Source organism: Pristiophorus japonicus, chromosome 5 (assembly GCF_044704955.1).
Source record: "Pristiophorus japonicus isolate sPriJap1 chromosome 5, sPriJap1.hap1, whole genome shotgun sequence".
In the NCBI taxonomy this organism is placed as follows: Eukaryota; Metazoa; Chordata; class Chondrichthyes; family Pristiophoridae; genus Pristiophorus; species Pristiophorus japonicus.
The window spans coordinates 99,626,221-99,643,464 of NC_091981.1; the positions used below are offsets into that span (position 1 = coordinate 99,626,221).

Genomic DNA, 17,244 nt, shown 5'->3' on the forward strand with positions numbered 1-17,244 from the left:
ATGATTGATAATGATTAAAATTCTGAACTCAGGAAGCTGTATAATGAAGCTACAGTTGAGGAAAAAAATGACATCTTTCTCAATTTCAGTAATTCTCAATCGTACATCTAGATATGCTAAGAATGTGCTTTTTCCAATATAGCAGTGGGGGTTATACGGCACTTCTTCATGCTTTTCCAATGACATTTTAGAAATGAATGGTGTTCATATAATCTTACTATTCTGGACCAGATACAATAAAACAGCATTGCATGTTATGGAGAGAGCAAATTAGAGAATTTGAAATGTACTGTTTTAATTGCAGTGAGATTTTCTGCTTCAGCTGTGAACAGTTTTTAATATATGGTTGCAGCAGAGCAGCCAAAAAAAATCATTTAACTGATTTGCATTTGAATTTATCCCATTAGAATTTTTAAAAAATCTGCCTAAAATGAATGCTCAAATTAATTCAATGACCTCAGACTCTGCCTCTATTCATCTATAAGCACACATCCTTGTATTTGTGTAAAAAATGATTAGCTGAAGATATTTATGTAGCTTTATAGATAACGTGGAACCTCATATTGTGTTAATTATTTAGAGACTTCTTATACGTTATCCAGTCTTTAGACTCTTTCAAATATAGGAGAGGCTGTCTACAGCGATTCATAATGATGATCTTGTTTGAGAGGTAGGTTATCTATAAATCTATATGCATAGTTTCAGTAAAACCAAATTTACAGTCAGAAGGAATGCAAATGTGTATGTTTATTTATATTCCAGCCATTTGAGGTGGTGATATTATTTTGAAAATGAATGTTTAATGAAGTATGTATTGGTGCAGCTGCAGTGACGGATGGAGTGCTGTGTGAGGGGTAAAGAGAAGAGAAAGACAGAGCATGAAGCAAGGGCAGAGAGGGAAAGAAAAATAAACAAAAATTGCAAGGAAATAAAATGAAGAACATGAAACATAAGGAATCAGTAGAGAATGAAGGAGCATAAATAAAACAATTGATGTATGAATGTAAAAGTGGGAAAGAGAAAAAACAAAATGCTAAAATCCCTATCCATCTTTTTATATTTTTGAATTATCTCTGTTTCTCCTTCTGTACATTTATTTTTCTATCTACGACATGCCTCTCTATCTCTATCTATGTATATTTATCATTCTGTATTTATATTTCTCACTGTCTCTGTTTCTCCACCTCCACCTCAGTTTATTTATTTTTCTATATTAATATCCATTTCTCCATCTCCACCTCAATCAGCAGACTTTTGTTTATCTTGTGTCTCAGCAAAATTGTCATTGTTTTACAATTTTATGATAAAAATGTGCTTTGCCATGCACATTTCAGATCATATTCTTCATGCCATGTACAGTTGCACATCTGATTTGTGGTGTTCCTTTAAGGAGGGGGATGGTGGTATTAACATAGCACCTGAGGCATAGCAGACTTTTATCTAATTTTATCGGTGAAAGTACTCCTCGGGGATGGAGGAGGGGGAGGTGGTGGGGGGGGGGGTGCGGGGAGAGGGGGGAAGAGTGTGAACCATATGTGGAACATAGCTACAACATTGTTTTTCTATTCTAAAAGTTATGAATGGAAATAGTTTTAGATTTTTATGTTGTATGTGAGATGACAGCAACAACTTTCTTTTATATGACAATCCTCATGTAAAAGTATATTCCAGAGTCCTTTACACGTGGGAGAGGAGCGTATTGAGCAGGAAACAAAGGAGAAGAGGAAGTTAACTAAAGATACCATCAACGAAACCAATAGCAGGAAAAGTGGTTTAGAAAAGGACTTCAAGAGGACGTGGGCATAATGGCTGAAGAATCAAGCTGGTCATAGAAGTATAGGGGCTGGGGACGAGTAGTAATCTGGAGAACCACAGTGTTCAAGCGAAGCTGGAGAAGATTTCTGCAGGGATTTGAAAGCAAAGGTCTTCGAAGTCAACTTACTGGGATACAAGAAGCCAGTAGAGTTGAGAAAGGTTGGGATAATGGGTGTGCGGGGTTGAGTACAAGAAACATCTCAGACCATAAAGTTCTGGATTACGAATGGCGAATGTGGAAATATTAATATGGAGAAAATGTGAGAACTTGATTTTTGAGGTGACAAAGGGGTAGATGACAGTTTTGACAGTCCTGCAGAAGAAAATAGTCTTGGCTCAGATTCAGCAGCTAAAATTATCAGCCTCTGTTACAAGACAAAGGGGGCGAAATTGGGTGACATCCCATTTGAGGGTGGTAACCGGCCGTGAAATTCAGGTTACTGCCCCTCACAGAAAGTGGAGCGCAATGTCGCGTGCTCCACTTCCAGTTGGGGCGGTGTCCGGGGTGCAACATGGATGGGATCGGCAGCGCTATGCGGCCTCTCTGTGTAGCGCTGACGCGTTTCAACGCCACTCCTGTTAAAGGGATGGGCCGTTGCGAACTCTGCAGTCACTTCGATGGCCTCCACTGGGCCACCAGGGCTGTGTGGTGCCGTGGCCGCAGCCGGCAGCCAAAAGGAATGCTGGGCTGCATGATGACGACCCAGACCACGCGACAGCAGATTACAATGGGCCGACCAGTGAGTTAGCCAAAGAAAAAAATGGTAGCGCGGCACAGTGCACCTTTCCTTTAACTCCCGCCCCGAGAGCGGAGGTCGGCTCAATTCGCAACTTGTGTTCACGGTGGCCTCAAGTGGAGTTAGGCAATTTCCGCCGTGGGGCAGAAAGGGATCGCTGTGGGGTGCAAAGTGGCCGGTGTGCATGGCGATGACATCATCGCTGGAAGCGAGGCGGCCCGGAGCACTATTAGCAGGGTGCGGCACTACCATGTTTTCGCCTCCGCTAACTCCTGTGCAATTTTGCAGGAGCCGGTAGCGTCCCCCCCTGTGTGGAAACAGTTTCGTGCTCCATTTTTGCCCCCTGGAGGCGCTAACGGGAGGCGCAGAAGAGGATAATTTAGGCCCCCAAGTTCTTTTCTCCCAGGAGAAAAAGCTTTGCAAAGTTTAGCTTATGACCCAATCAGCTAGACCACAAGTAACATGATTGTTGACTTTAGTATAGTAAGGAATTAGGGATGACTGCTAATATTTAAGACACACGGGCCGTTTTTTCAATTTAGTGTCACCAATGGGGAGTCGTAAACCAATAGCAGATATCAGAACAGTGTATGCACACGGTGCAATATTTTCCAACCTTTTAAACTAATGGTTGAAAAATTGTGTGCAAAGCAGCTGTTAGTTCCAATCTGTATTTCTAGTCAAGGCGACTCCCTCCATCCCCGAGCACAGTCGAAAAATTATCCCTAAAGAATTGAAGATTATACCCATACAACAAGTTTGCGAAACACCACTGATCACGTTCAAATTTGAAGGGTTCAGGATAAAGATGGAGGGGGTCATTTCACGATCTGGTGCTCCCAAAAGGTAGCGTATCTTGGTTCCATGATTTCCCCAAATGTATGCATTTCAGGCGCTACTCCGTACTGGGAGTGCCGCATCATGGAATCAACCCGAGGTGGTCAGCTGGGGCAGGAATTTCTGACATACCGAAAAATCAACATATGTACAAACTGGGACCCTGTTTCATTATGATGGCAGGAGGAATTATTGACAAGAGGAATTTCACCTCCCTGGCTACTCCGGGCTACTCGAGGAATCTTTTCCTCTTCTCGTGCTGGGGAGCACCTGCATTCTCTTGGTGGTTCACTCCATTGTGTGGTGTGGGTAATCGCAGGCTGTTCTCCACAAGCCATCACTCCATGATGCAGTCATTCATTTGCTCCAATGTCTGGTTCCATCCTCAGATTTTTCCTTTGAATTTTAGATTCAGATTTTACAAACCAAATCACAGGCATATTGCAAGTCACGAGGCTGTTATGGATCCCTAGAGGGATTTATCATTATATCTAAGACCGTATCTTATCAGAGAGTGCTAAGCATTACATTAATGTAAAAAAAAAAGCAAAAATACAGTTCCATCCTTACTCTTAAATTATGGAATTTTAAATACAAAATGCCCACATTGGGTTCAACTTTTTATTTGTTTATTCATTATACAGTAAATTCTGGCAGTTGGTAAGTATAAATGAATAAGACATATGAAATAATTATGAATTTTATTACCTTGCTTGGTTGTTATAAATTCTAACATGGTGACACCAATTTGCAGCACGAATACAGTACAGCTTTTCAAGAGAGCTTGAACTGTTTAAAGTCATGCATTGAATCATTTACCAGCACAATTCAAGAGGTAAGCTTCATTATATAAAATAAATTAGATGTAAGATTCATGTACCTGGATTTAACTACTTTAACCTGTTTATATTGAAGTGAAATCAGCAACTACCTGTTTAATTTTACATAGCTACTATAAGCATATCATTAAATCTTTTTTTTGCAAAACATTAAAATGTGAGACCAGGTACCTCATCCACCCCCAGTTCCAATTGTTTTTTGCCCGTCATGTTTGCGCCCCATTTCTGAATGCTCATGCTGATGTAAAGCCAGCCAAGTTGACAGACTGGCTTGTGGGCAGGAGGGAGAATCAGCGAAAGGAGGCCATAGCCAGGGACCTTTGGTGTCAGTCCCCGGCAGTCGGGAGGTCGGAGAGGTTCGTGATCAGGAGGGGAGAGGTCACAGGCGTCCCTGAGGGGCCTGGGAAGAGCACTCCTGGCTAACAGCTCCCCCGCCTCCCTTTCACGTCCGATTCCCTGACCCCGGAAGATCCGTGCAGCAGCAGCAAATTTTAATTCTGGCTCCAATTGCACTGTGGGAGCCCAATTTAAATATGTTATTTAAATGTCCCGCCTCTCCATAGCAGAACAAAAGGAAGCCCTGATATCCGCTGCCGGGAAAAAAAGGCGGTGGCCGCGTGTGCAACGTGTTGGGGATACGTTCACAATATTTAACTCACTGACCCCCTCCCGCTCGCTAAGACTGCCTATTTCCACTACCGTAACATCGCCCGTCTCCGCCCCTGCCTCAGCTCATCCGCTGCTGAAACCCTCATCCATGCCTTTGTGATCTCTAAACATGACTATCCCAATGCACTCCTGGCTGGCCTCCCAATTCTACCCTACATAAACCTGAAGTCATCCAAAACTCAGCTGCCCATGTCCTAACTCGCACTAAGTCCCGTTCACCCAATGCCCCTGTGCTCGCTGACCTAGATTGGCTCCCAGTTAAGCAATGGCTCAATTTTAAAATTCTCGTCCTTGTTTTCAAATCCCTCCATGGCCCCTCCCTATCTCTCTAATCTCATCCAGCCTCACAACCCCACCAAGATATCTGCGCTCTTCTAATTCTGACCTCTTGAGCATCCCTAATTTTAATCGCTCAACCATTGGTGGCCGTATCTTCAGCTGTCTAGGCCCTAAGCTCTGGAATTCCCTCCCTCAACCTCTCCAAATTTCTGTCTCTCTCTCCTCCTTTAAGATGCTCCTTAAAACCTACCTAAAACGCCTTTTGAATGTCACGTACGCCACATCAACCGCATTGCCCTCATCAACTCTCTCTGTTACCTCATCAAAAAACTCAATCAGGTTAGTTAACCATAATTTGCCTTTAACAAATCTGTGCTAGCTTTACTTAATTAATCCACACTTGTCCAAGTGACTGTTAATTTTGTCACGGATTATTATTTCTAAAAGGTTCCCCATCACCAAGTTTAAACTAACTGGCCTGTAGTTGCTGGGTTTATCCTTACACCCTTTTTTGAACAAAGGTGTGACATTTGCAATTCTCCAGTCCTCTGACACCACTCCTATATATAAGGAGGATTTGAAGATTATGTCCAGTACCTTCGCAATTTCCACCTTTACTTCTCTCAGCATACTAGGATGCACTCCATCTGGTCCTGGTGACTTATCTACTTTAAGTACAGCCAGCCTTTCTAGTACCTTCTCTTTATCAATGTTTAGCCCATCCAGTATCTCAACTACCTCCTCTTTCACTATGACTTTGGCAGCATCTTCTTCCTTGGTAAAGACAGATGCAAATTACTGATTTAGTACCTCAGCCATGCCCTCTGCCTGAGGGAAGATTTGAGTTACAGCTTTACGTTTGCTCAGAATTAATCTTTGAAAACAAGATGGAAGGGAAATAGAAAGAAAGAGAGCCTTTCAGCTTTTCTGAATAACTTAAAATGAAATTTCTCTTTAACAATATTATATTTGCTGCCTTGAGAACAGTTGTTTAAATGTATTTATTTTGTTTAACAAACAGAGAAAATACATATGGCCTTGTTATTATGTGTCATAAAATCCATGTTGTTGGCATATGGCGAATGTGGAAATGGACTTGACAAGTAGGCTTACAGAAAATTCATTGACTATGTTGCAGAATGAGGTGTTCAAAGACCTTGCAGAAAGATTTAACAGATTATCATAGCTATTACAATCCTGTGTCTCATGATAAACCTGTCATTCACGCACTTCCAAGGTGCCTGATGATGTCTCTGGTGAAAGCAATGACAGGAAATTATAGCTAGCATTCCAAATTCCCATCTCAGCAATCTTAAACAACACTTCTGTGCACCACAAGAACACCTGCTCAGTATTCACGCAGGCAGTTGTTTCATTGACAGCACTGGATAAATTGTGAAGACGAAGATACACATAGCCTCCATTAAAAAAAAATCTTAATTAAGTGGAAAGGACACCTGTGAATTTTATAATACTGCTAAAAAAGCAGCTGGTCAACTTTATTGCTTAACATGTAAAGTTTAATAGTTTAGAGTTTAATAGTTTGCTCTGCTCACTAAAACAGCATTTCAGAGTTGTGTCCAGGCTTTCATAGTCATTGTTTAATTTCCATTTCAAGTGTACAATGTTTGGTTAACCAGAGCAGAATTTTCTCGTATGCATTACAGTTAAAACAGGGATGAGGTATGACTGAGCTCTTCTAAGTTTGAACCTACAGCTAAACCCATCTTCTGGACCCACCTATTCAACTCAAAAGATCAAACTGTCTTTCAAAAATGATAAACTGTATGGAGCATAATGATTCAGGAGCTGCTGGAAGCACTGAAGAATGTCAAGGAAGGCAACCAGTCGAGGGTCACAGTGTGATATTATATAGGCATTGTGCAGTTTTGCTTGATTTAATTCTGGGGTGAAGGGAGCAACTTTGTAGAAACCTTTCTTCAAGAGATTACTTTGGTCGGGTAGAATCCATGGTAGAGTGAATGCTGCACAGTCTGTGGAAGGAGCAGGCTTGATGGGCCAAATAATTTTTCTGATTCCCTGCTTTTCCCACTTCACCACCTGTGCAGAAACCCAACAGCGTGGATTGCTTGTCCACTAGAATTACTGGAATGAAAAACCAGGCCGGTTCTATACAGAACTGCCCCAGGATGATGGCGCAATATATGTTGAAAATACAAACGCAGTGTAAATAATTGGGAGGAAGTCTTGTGAAATCTGCCTAGTTTAAATGGATTGGGGTGCGGGGGAGGGGGCGGTGGTAGTGGGGGGGTGGGGTGGCGGAGTGTACTTGGACTTGTGAAAGTTGACTGGTTTAAATGGGAGAAATGGTGGGAACAGTGTTGGGGGGATGCCATGATATATACTGGGCTATGGTTTTGTGAAAACTGCCTGGTTTAATTGTGGGGTTTGTGGAGAGTGGAGAGATATGCTGGGCCCTGATTTGTGTCAAGTTTGTTGAATGGCCTTTTGGGATCGGATATTCTGCTTAAACCAAACATGGCCATCGATGGTGGAGGCTCCAAACATCTGAGTTTGCATGTCCCGGGCCTTCACTGGGACCCAGCATATGATTGGTGGAGATATAGCTGGTTAGACCTCATCGACAACAATGGGTATGGTGACCACCTGCGTGGACAGGCAGGGATGGAGACTTGCATCCCTGAATATATGCAGCAATTTGTTTTAGGGGGCACCTGTAAGTTTCTTCCGGAGTGTATATGCATTCCCCTCGCCCGTATCACCACAAAAGAAAAAAGGAGAGAAAGAAAACAGCAGAAAAAGAAGAAAGACAAGGGGGAGGGAGATAATTTTCAACGTTGCCACCCGTGAAGTAACCTGGCAGTGTGGATCGCTGTCCGATCGCAGGCCGTTTTTATTCAGGTACGGGAGATGTGCTGCCCCAAGGCAACTGCCCAAGCAACAAAGTTGAAAATGATCTCCGATGAGACACAGAAGAAAAATAGGCCAGAGAGTCAACCGGAAAAGAAAAACAGAGAAGCAGGAGAGGGATAGCAGACGCTTCCTGTAGCTGGCACATTTACTGCATGTAACTTTCCTCATCACATTTTGTGGATAATAACCCTACTGTTATATACCTAACTAACAGTGAGCAGTGACATAGCAGATCTGTTATATATATATATATATATTTATATATATATCTTGTGTCAAGTACAGATCCATCACACTTCAAACTTCACACTTCAAAGTGTAAAAAATACATATTTTTAAAAGCATTCACCTCCTGCTGATTTTTAAACCTTTCCCCAAGGGCAGGAGCCAGGGACTTACAAAGAGCTGCCAAGTTATGGAAACTTCTCTGAATACTCACACCTCAGGATACGTCTATTTAATCTACTTCCCCACAGGGAGTACTGCCCTTGGTTCTAAACAGTTTAAACAAAGCTTCATCTTAATATCTAGACATAACTATACTCCAGTTCCCAAACTATCTGTGGAAGATCAGTTTGTAAATATTGTGATGAATTCATTGAGTGTAAAGCATTAGGAGGACCAAAACAAAACAAACGAGGAAAAAGACAGGATGGAGAAGACCCTTCTTGCAGAGCTGGTCTGAAGTTGTGGCCCTCATTGAAATGAATGGACTTGCTCTAGGATGCATGGAGTTCCTGCCCAACATGAGGTCACCAACATGTCCTGTTCTAGTAAAAAACATGATGACCTTGAAATTTGGTGAGGGGGATATTCTCCCAGTATTCTACCATTACTTCAGGAGAACCCCCAGAGAACAGGCATAAGTGACTAAAGGTGTATTTTCTACAGCAGTTCCTCTGATTTCCCTGAGAGGAGATAGAGAGAACCCTGATGGCATTTCATGACTAATGATTTTCCAATATATGAGTGAATATTTAAAAAAATATAAATATATCTGAAACATTTTTAAAGGACACAGAGGAGTAGTTTCAACAAAATGTACTCAATCTCGAATTTCCTTCCCCTTTAACCGTAAAAAGGAAATTCAGCAAAATAACAATAAACTCAAACTGCAATATTAACCACCAGACGAGAAGAGTAAGTTTCCTTCATGTCCCCTGTATTCTTTATGGCTTTGAAGCCTTAGCCATAATAGTCTGTGACAAGGTTGCCAAGGATTTACTTGTACAACTGTTTTGTAAATGATTCCTAGATATCCATTAATATATTGGTAAATAACTGTTAGGATTGTACAACACTTCTTAAATTGGGCAAAACCTTACTGCAGACCTGCATATGATAAAATTGGAAAAGCAAAAGTCAAGGCTCTGACTTTCCTTGAGGGTTTGACTAAACTCCTGCAGACCCCACTGGAAAACAACAGGAACTGATTTGTTATGGCATTTTCCGTGCAGCCTATTAAGGGGTGAAAGTCTGCCCATCCCTTACAAGGCAAATGATATCAGGAGGTCAGCCCCGGGGGCAGTGACTTCCAACACTGGCATTTCCTGCTGCCCCTCAATAGGGACCCAGTGTGGCACTGTAAGATGGTTTGCTGAGACTAATGACAGGTACCTGATGAACAGAAATGAATCCCAGCTGGGGGAGTCCAGAGTAGGTTTGTTTCCTGAACTCTTGAAGATTGAAGCATTTAATCCACTTACACAGGACACCAAGGGAGGGGGTCTGATTGCGGGCAGGCCTGGGACACTCTACCCAAATACTGGATGATCCAGCTGCATGGGTTAAATGGTCGCTGGTGGGGCGTCTGTGTGCTCGTCAGCCCCATGCTGCTGAGGTGTTCCCGCAAACTTTGGCAAGGTCAGCACTGGAGAGCATTGGCAGACATGATTCTAACATAACTGACAGGTTCGCAGTCCATGAATTTTCGGGATCCAAATGTTTACGTATTCCCACCACATACTTCGGTGGGGTCATGCACGACAAGGGGATAAGGGGTTATGGGGAGCGGGCAGGAAAGTGGAGCTAAGTCTATGATCAGATCAGCCATGATCTTATTGAATGACGGAGCAGGCTCGAGGGGCCGTATGGCCTACTCCTGCTCCTATTTCTTATGTTCTTATGCATAGGCAACCAGCGGGCCCAAACCAGACATAAGTATCTGTTGCTGACCTGTGGATTTTCAGGGCCCCTGATTTATTCCTGTTTGGTCAATTGTTTTAATGTCATCATGTACAGTAGTTTCCTCCTCCCCATGGATTCTACATCAAACAAAATGCTTTTTGGCAACACTGGAGTCAATTATCCTTTGCTCTGTGCAGGTAAATGCTCAGTTCCCAGCATAAGGCAAAAGGGAAAGGGCAGATATCCATGACTCTGCTCTCGCAGCCTATCCCCCTCCCCACCCTCCCACCTCCCCTTTCCGTTGCCTGGAGATTTTCAGGATGTACCCAAGGGAGAAGATTGGTGTGCCTGGATTTATTTGAGACGGAGTTGACGCCACCGTGCCTCCTGTTCATTTACCTCTCCCATTACTGAGCTGTCCCCCTTTAGAAAGGGCACTCAGTAGAAGCTGGCCTTGGGAGTTGAGAGGGGTAGGCAGCAAGATCAAGGAAGATCCAGAAAGTTGAGTACCCTTTCGATTGAAGGGCGCCCCACTGAATTTCAAAAATGGAGCCCTTCACATGGTGGTTTTCATCATTGTCGTCGGCCTATGAGGCCTGCCGCACTGATTACATTACTGCCTCTGTTTCCAGGCATAAGACCCTGCCAGGAATGCACTCTGTCTGATTTGTACCAAGGCTGGGAGGTGGGGTAAGATCCCTTATGTTTCTTAATGCTTTTCTACCTTTATAATGTTAACCCTTCAGATTTTTTGAAATGAAATCTCTTTCTGAATTGAATCTGAGGTCTGAATAAATGTTCTTTGATGGGAGGTTGAAAGCATGTTTGGAAAAGTATACAACAGGCAGCAAGGGCTGGGGATCAAAACATTATGGGGCTGAAATTGCCCCTTTCTATAAGAGCTGTGACCGCCTCAAAGAGGTGGCCACAGGGCGGTAAAGACCCACCGCCTAGTTGGTGCGGAGGCACCGACATTTCATAAACTGCCCTTGCATGTTTTTGCCTGTGGTGATGGTCACCATGCCACCCATGTAGTCGCCCCGTTGGGCATGCGCTGACCCCCTTCCGGCCAGTGACGACCCCCTTTCCACGCCATGTGGGAAATTGCCCCGCAGGAAATTACCCCGCAGGAGTGGATCAGCCACTGCTCGGAAGCACCCTCCCCTTTAAGGACGGACACGGCGGTCAGGCACATATAGCTTCCATGGCCACCATTTTATTTTAATTGTTGGCCTACTCCGAGGTCGTCTCAACAAAGGTGGCCACGGGTTCGCGGCACCCCCTCTTGGGTGCCAAGCCACTGGCCTGGCCGAAACCCTCCCTGGTGGCCCAGTGGACCTAACTAAAATAAATGCAGAGATCGCAGCGGCCCTCCCCTTTAAATGAAAGGGAGGGACGTTGTGATGTGGCTGACATCATCACCATAGCGCCGATGAGTCTGAGCGGTGGCCGACCCAACACAATGGCCATTCCGCTCCACAGCCGCCTGGAACACCGCACCGACACCAAAAAAAATAAAGACCTCGATATCGCTCTAATCTCTGCCCCATTGGATTGGGGCGGAGAACATTTTTTAAATCGGTAAGTGCTCCCCATTTGGGGTGGAGGGCAATTTTGGCTCCTATAATTCTGGGTATATATACCTTCTGGATGATCCAAGCTAATTAGGTTTACAGAAGGTACCAATAGTTGGGTATCAGAGATTAAGCATATGGGCATTAGCTTATTGTAATATTGTTGCTCCAGATAATCTTGTCTCACTCAAACCTAACAAAGGCAGCTATGTTACTTGCAGCTCTCTGATCCACTTACCCTTTTTGTCTGCTCCTCACGTTCCAGGCATTGGCTAAGCTGAATGGAAGGGTTCAGCCCTTGGTGAATGGAATCAACGCAAACAGGACGAAATGGGAGGAGCTTTGCACAATGTACCGTCAGTCCCATGGTGCCGCAGATGCTACTAATCGCACACTGAAAATTGAAGCAATCAACTAGTGCAATTCAGACCTTAACATGTTTCTGGCCTGACCTTACACTACATTAGGCGGTTTGGCCCTCTGGCAGATGGAATTTTAATGACAATGATGCAAATGCTGAGAATCATCAATATTACTTTGGCCACAGAATGAACCTTCAGCAACATTACCATAAAACCCATCTGCGCGGCCACTGAAGAAAAGGTGTAAAATCATTTTGCCCTGGGATCAGATTTTGGGTATTGAATGGAGATCAGCACTGCAAATATCCAGCAAAAAAAAACACAAACACCAGATATGGACCATTTCACATGTATCCCAGCATGCACTACTATGTTTGATACCTAAGAGCATCCAGTAATTACTGCGGTGATTAAAATCATAATCTGCCATCTGCTGCAGCAACATTCTTTCGGTGCTTCAAAAAAAACCCTGCTATTGCCTGTACAGCTTTATTAAAGTGAATTCTAGTTAAATCCATTGGCAGCAGGGCACGCTGTCAGACTGACAATAGCTTATTGATGTTCAAGGCAAGGTGCTAGCTCAACAAGGAACTGCTCTCAGAACAGAGCATTTGTAGATAGATCCAAGGGGCTCCATTTAAAATGTCATCCTTGAGACATTTCTGAATATTAATTGAAGCATCAATTTCTCCTCCGTTTTCTGGGGCTTCGATCATGTGTGCAAATTAATAGATCAGTCTTTTAATGGGATGGTTTAGGCTGCAGGTATAAACCTACCTTTAAGGCAAGTGGACATATAGGGCATCCCACCGTTAACTGCTCCTGTGCTTGGGAACACACTTAATTAGGTTGTCACATGATCTACAATCAGTTCCTTCACTTCCCATTGTTGAGGCAGTGGCTGTCACATCGTCAAATAACTATTTTTGAGCTTGCTCATGGTAACTATGCATGACTAATCTCAAAATGTGTTACTGTAGTAGAAATAGAATGAAAAGGTATTGGTGAGACATAACTGACTTGATTCAAAGACCATCTAATGTTCCCAGGTAAAAATATCTGATATTTAAAACAAAATAACTTCTGCTCCCCAATGCAATGTTGTGTTTGGAAGTGTGCCATAGAGAACAGAAAACGTTCTGTGCAGAATTAAGGTGATCCCAGCTGGGCCAACAAAAGTGGCACAGCAATTGACCTCAGTACCTTTTGGCAAGAGAGAGAATAAATCAGCCAGAATTTTTCCCCTTATCACTGTACAGTGATCGCTACTGGAAAGGAATGTGTATGTGCGAGGTGCATACAGTATCAAACTCACCAGTGACGTCCTCCTCTGTGTTGAATAAGTTGTTGCCACTCACACGTGAAGAAATGTAACATCAGTGAAATAATGGAGATGCGCACGGAAAGGTACCCCAGCATGAATCACTGATTTCTGGAGAAGAGAGAAAAACTGAAGGGAAAAAAACATGTAATTGTCACTGACTTGCACTCAGTGAGGCATGAAAATTCAGCAAGTGTACTTTGTCTTTGAAAACTTTCGTCCCATTAGTAAACATTGTAGACTAACAGTACACTTGTACTGTTTGACTGCTTTTGATCTGAGTATTAAAAGTGTAATCCTCCTCCCTTGCACTTTCAGGAAAGAGCAGTGCTCACAGGGATTACGATTCAGAGCATTGGGGCTCCAATGTTGTAGCTCTGTCTCCAGCCCACACTCCAACACAAGTGCAGCTTCCCCACTAGGAATATGGGATAGAAGAATTAGTCCCCAAATATCATATTCCCTTTAGCTGAGAGCACTAACCTTAAATAAGTGTGGTTGTTTCTGGAGACCTGCCAAATTTGCATTCTAAATTATATTACTGCTTTGATTTGATTGTTAAAAATTAATGTCAGCTGGGCTCAGTTGGTAACACACTGACCCCTGAGACAGAAGGTTGTAGGGTAGGTCCCATTCTAGGACTTGAGTGCATAATCTGGGCAGACACTTCATCATAGTGTGGGCAGGAGTGCTGCATTGTCGGATGTGCTACATTTTGGATGAGGTGTTAAACCTAGGCACTGGCTTTCTGCTCAGGTGAAAGTAATAATTCCAATGACGCTATTCATAGAGGAGCAGGGAATTCTCTTGATGTCCTGGCCAACATTCCTACCTCAACCAAAAACAGATTAACACCTCATTTATTGCTTGTGGGACCTTGATGCGCACAAATTGGTGGCCACCTTTACCTACGTAACAGCAATGACTGGTATTCAAACTAAATGGTCCTGAATTTGTAGTCAGTATGACAGCGTACTCTCAGAGTACGACATCAGACCGCCTTTGAAATTGACTGCAAGTCCTGGATTAAGCATACGCGCTAAATCCTGAACTTGCAAGCTGTCAAGTTTCAAATAGAGAGATGATCTGCTATGACATTCGAGCCCTCATTGAAATCGAAAAGTTGGGCTAATTGGCCACCTATTGCGCATCAATTACACTGGAAACTGTTATGGCTGGTACAAACAGGCGCAGGAGCCTGTGTGCTCATCATAAGGAGAGAAGAGATGAGAAAATTGTACAATAATTAAAAAGGAACATTTAAAAGAACCTACCAGGCAACTGTAAAGGCCAGGTTTGAGGGATGAGATTATTTTAATTTTTTTTAAATCTTGCAGTCTTCCAGTAAATACCTGGACTTACTCCCTGTACTTTTTAAAGCCAAGTACTATACTTGTCAAATATAATTAGTATCCACACCATTTAATTCACAACTTGTAATACTCTGGGCTTTCTATGGGCTAGTGAAAGGAGCATCGCCCCACATGGTCCCAGGCACACTTGCACACAATGGTGCACCCCTGGGATCCATGGGCTACTACTCTGCGCACAACTTTGCAGCATTTCAAAGCAAGTTTTCGCTTGGGGCTTCGCAGCAGGTAAATGCGGATTTCATTCGGAGGTCAGAGCCATACGCCTTAGCTACGCCGCAATTTCAAGGCCAATTTATTTGTTGTTAAGTGCCTTGGAAATGCTAAGGCACAATATAAATATGCATTCTTTCTTCCTGTATGGAAATATAGAAGGCAACCCCCTCTAGTTTGTAGCCTTAATAGATGGGACCTGCTCAGACAAACAAAATAAATACCACCTCTTTAATCTACATAACTTAAGAGTTTTGATTCCGAGTCCTGCTAGCTGGGTGATGTGCCTATAGGGCAAAATGTCTGACATATTTGTTGGGCATGAATAATGGTGATCTGCATATGTTCACTAAAAAGCAACTAATCAAGAAAAATGCTTTGACACTCACACTGAAGTGGTGATGTTCACTATTGCTGCATCTTTCATATCCAGGCTGAAGAATAGATTGTTCACAGTTATGTCAATCTGCAATAGGATTGAACGGTGTGTAATGCACTGACAGTATTGAATAACACTGTAACTCTTTTTATCCCATTGATAATACATCATTGGCTGTAATTAAAAAATCAAAATCAAAGGATTCATGTAGAAAAAGAACAAATGGACAGTAAAAGCTTTGAAAATAGCACTGTGACATTGTTGTGAAATGTTAATGTTATTTTTGGAGTGCAGTGTGAGTCCCCTGGAAAATAGCTAGCCAACCAGAGCAACAGTGATGTGTAAACCGTAGTGAGATGTAGAGTGTGAACCAGTCAGACTCACACTCAACACACATTCCTTTTGGTTTACGAGATAGCTACAAAACAATTTTAGATTGGTACTGTAGAATAGACCAGTATAATTTAATTGACCACTGAAATACACGGAAAAAAGCATGTAATCACTATTATGCACGTCATGGTGGAACACAGCTGTTAACTGGAAGAGGTGAAGAGCTACAACATAAAAGCATTATAGTGTAATAAACTGGAGGAAGGATGCTTTTAAGAGCATGTGTGAAAAACTTGAAAGTCTGTGACAAATGAATATTGACAGCTACAAAACTATTTCAAAGAAATCGAATTGAGACAATAAAATGTTTTCTTACTCTCATTTTATCTGAATAAGAAATGTTTATGATTTTGGGAGCTTGTGGGTCATTGTGAATGTCTCAATTCTTTTATCCTTGACTGGACATCTTATACTCACTGTATTTGCACTGTAACTTAAGATATTGCCTGTACTGTACATATTCACTCTACAACATGACATTGGATGCAGCTACATTTTAGATTATATATTTATTCAAAGACATGTTTAATTTGAACAAGTCAGTCATAGATTCCGTTCCTTGTTTATGTAACTGTTAAATTAACACTAAATGAGACTGTGATTAATTAATAGCATCTCCCACAAGGCTTTGCTTTAAAGGGCAGTTGTTTCCTCTACATGTATATTTACATATACCTAATTCCCTATAGTCTGACCGAATAGAAACTGCAGCTTCATGAAAATGTGTGTTGTTTCACAACTGTGCACAACTAAATCAAGAGCCATGAGATCAAAGTAATAGCTTAGGTCAGGACAGATGTAACAGATGGGGGAAAATCTCATTTTAACTGATACCATATTGAATTATTCTCAGATCAGAGTGAAGATCTTGCATCCTGTAAGCGGATAATTCAAATCACACCAACAAATTTTATTGCTAGTCAATGGGTTTTAATTAAACACATGTCTCATAAAGATAGAATAGATTTATAGTGAAACAACTTTGTTACAAGACCACTAGCCAATTGGGCATCCAGATGTTGCTAAATGCATTTTCGATTAGTAAATAAAAATAGAGTAATGGACATCATCGATGAACATATGATCTGAATACACATATTCGCATGGCACATGCATGTGTACTTTAACCTTCTTGTGTGTTTGTTGGTAAAATAGTATGTCAAATCAGGTCATGCAAGTGTTTTTTTTATTGTTGTATGCGCTTTACTTCCTTGGTGTAATTTATGCACCTGTGATTATGCTCACAGCTTTGCAGAGCTGTTGGGAGTCCGTGTTCCATGTTTTTATGGAATGTGCGAGGTTGCAGCCCCTATTCCATTATTTGAAAGGGCTGCTCCTCAAATTCTGGTTGCACTTCAGTCCCACACTCCTGATCTTTGGGCACCCTGTGCAGAGGGGAGCGGGTAGGTCTGAGGGCCTCCTCGTAGGACTGCT

General features: G+C 42.4%; 1 protein-coding gene across 1 annotated transcript in view; it reads left to right on the top strand.

Moving 5' to 3' along the window:
• pde11al (phosphodiesterase 11a, like) overlaps positions 1-12,603 on the top strand; it is a 461,489-nt gene extending 448,886 nt beyond the window's left edge. Inside the window, exon 20 of the mRNA XM_070879912.1 lies at positions 12,038-12,603. Within this exon, the coding sequence (XP_070736013.1) occupies positions 12,038-12,190 (153 nt within the window). The 3' untranslated portion in view covers positions 12,191-12,603. The remainder of the gene's footprint in view (positions 1-12,037) is intronic.
• Positions 12,604-17,244: the final 4,641 nt, after the last annotated feature.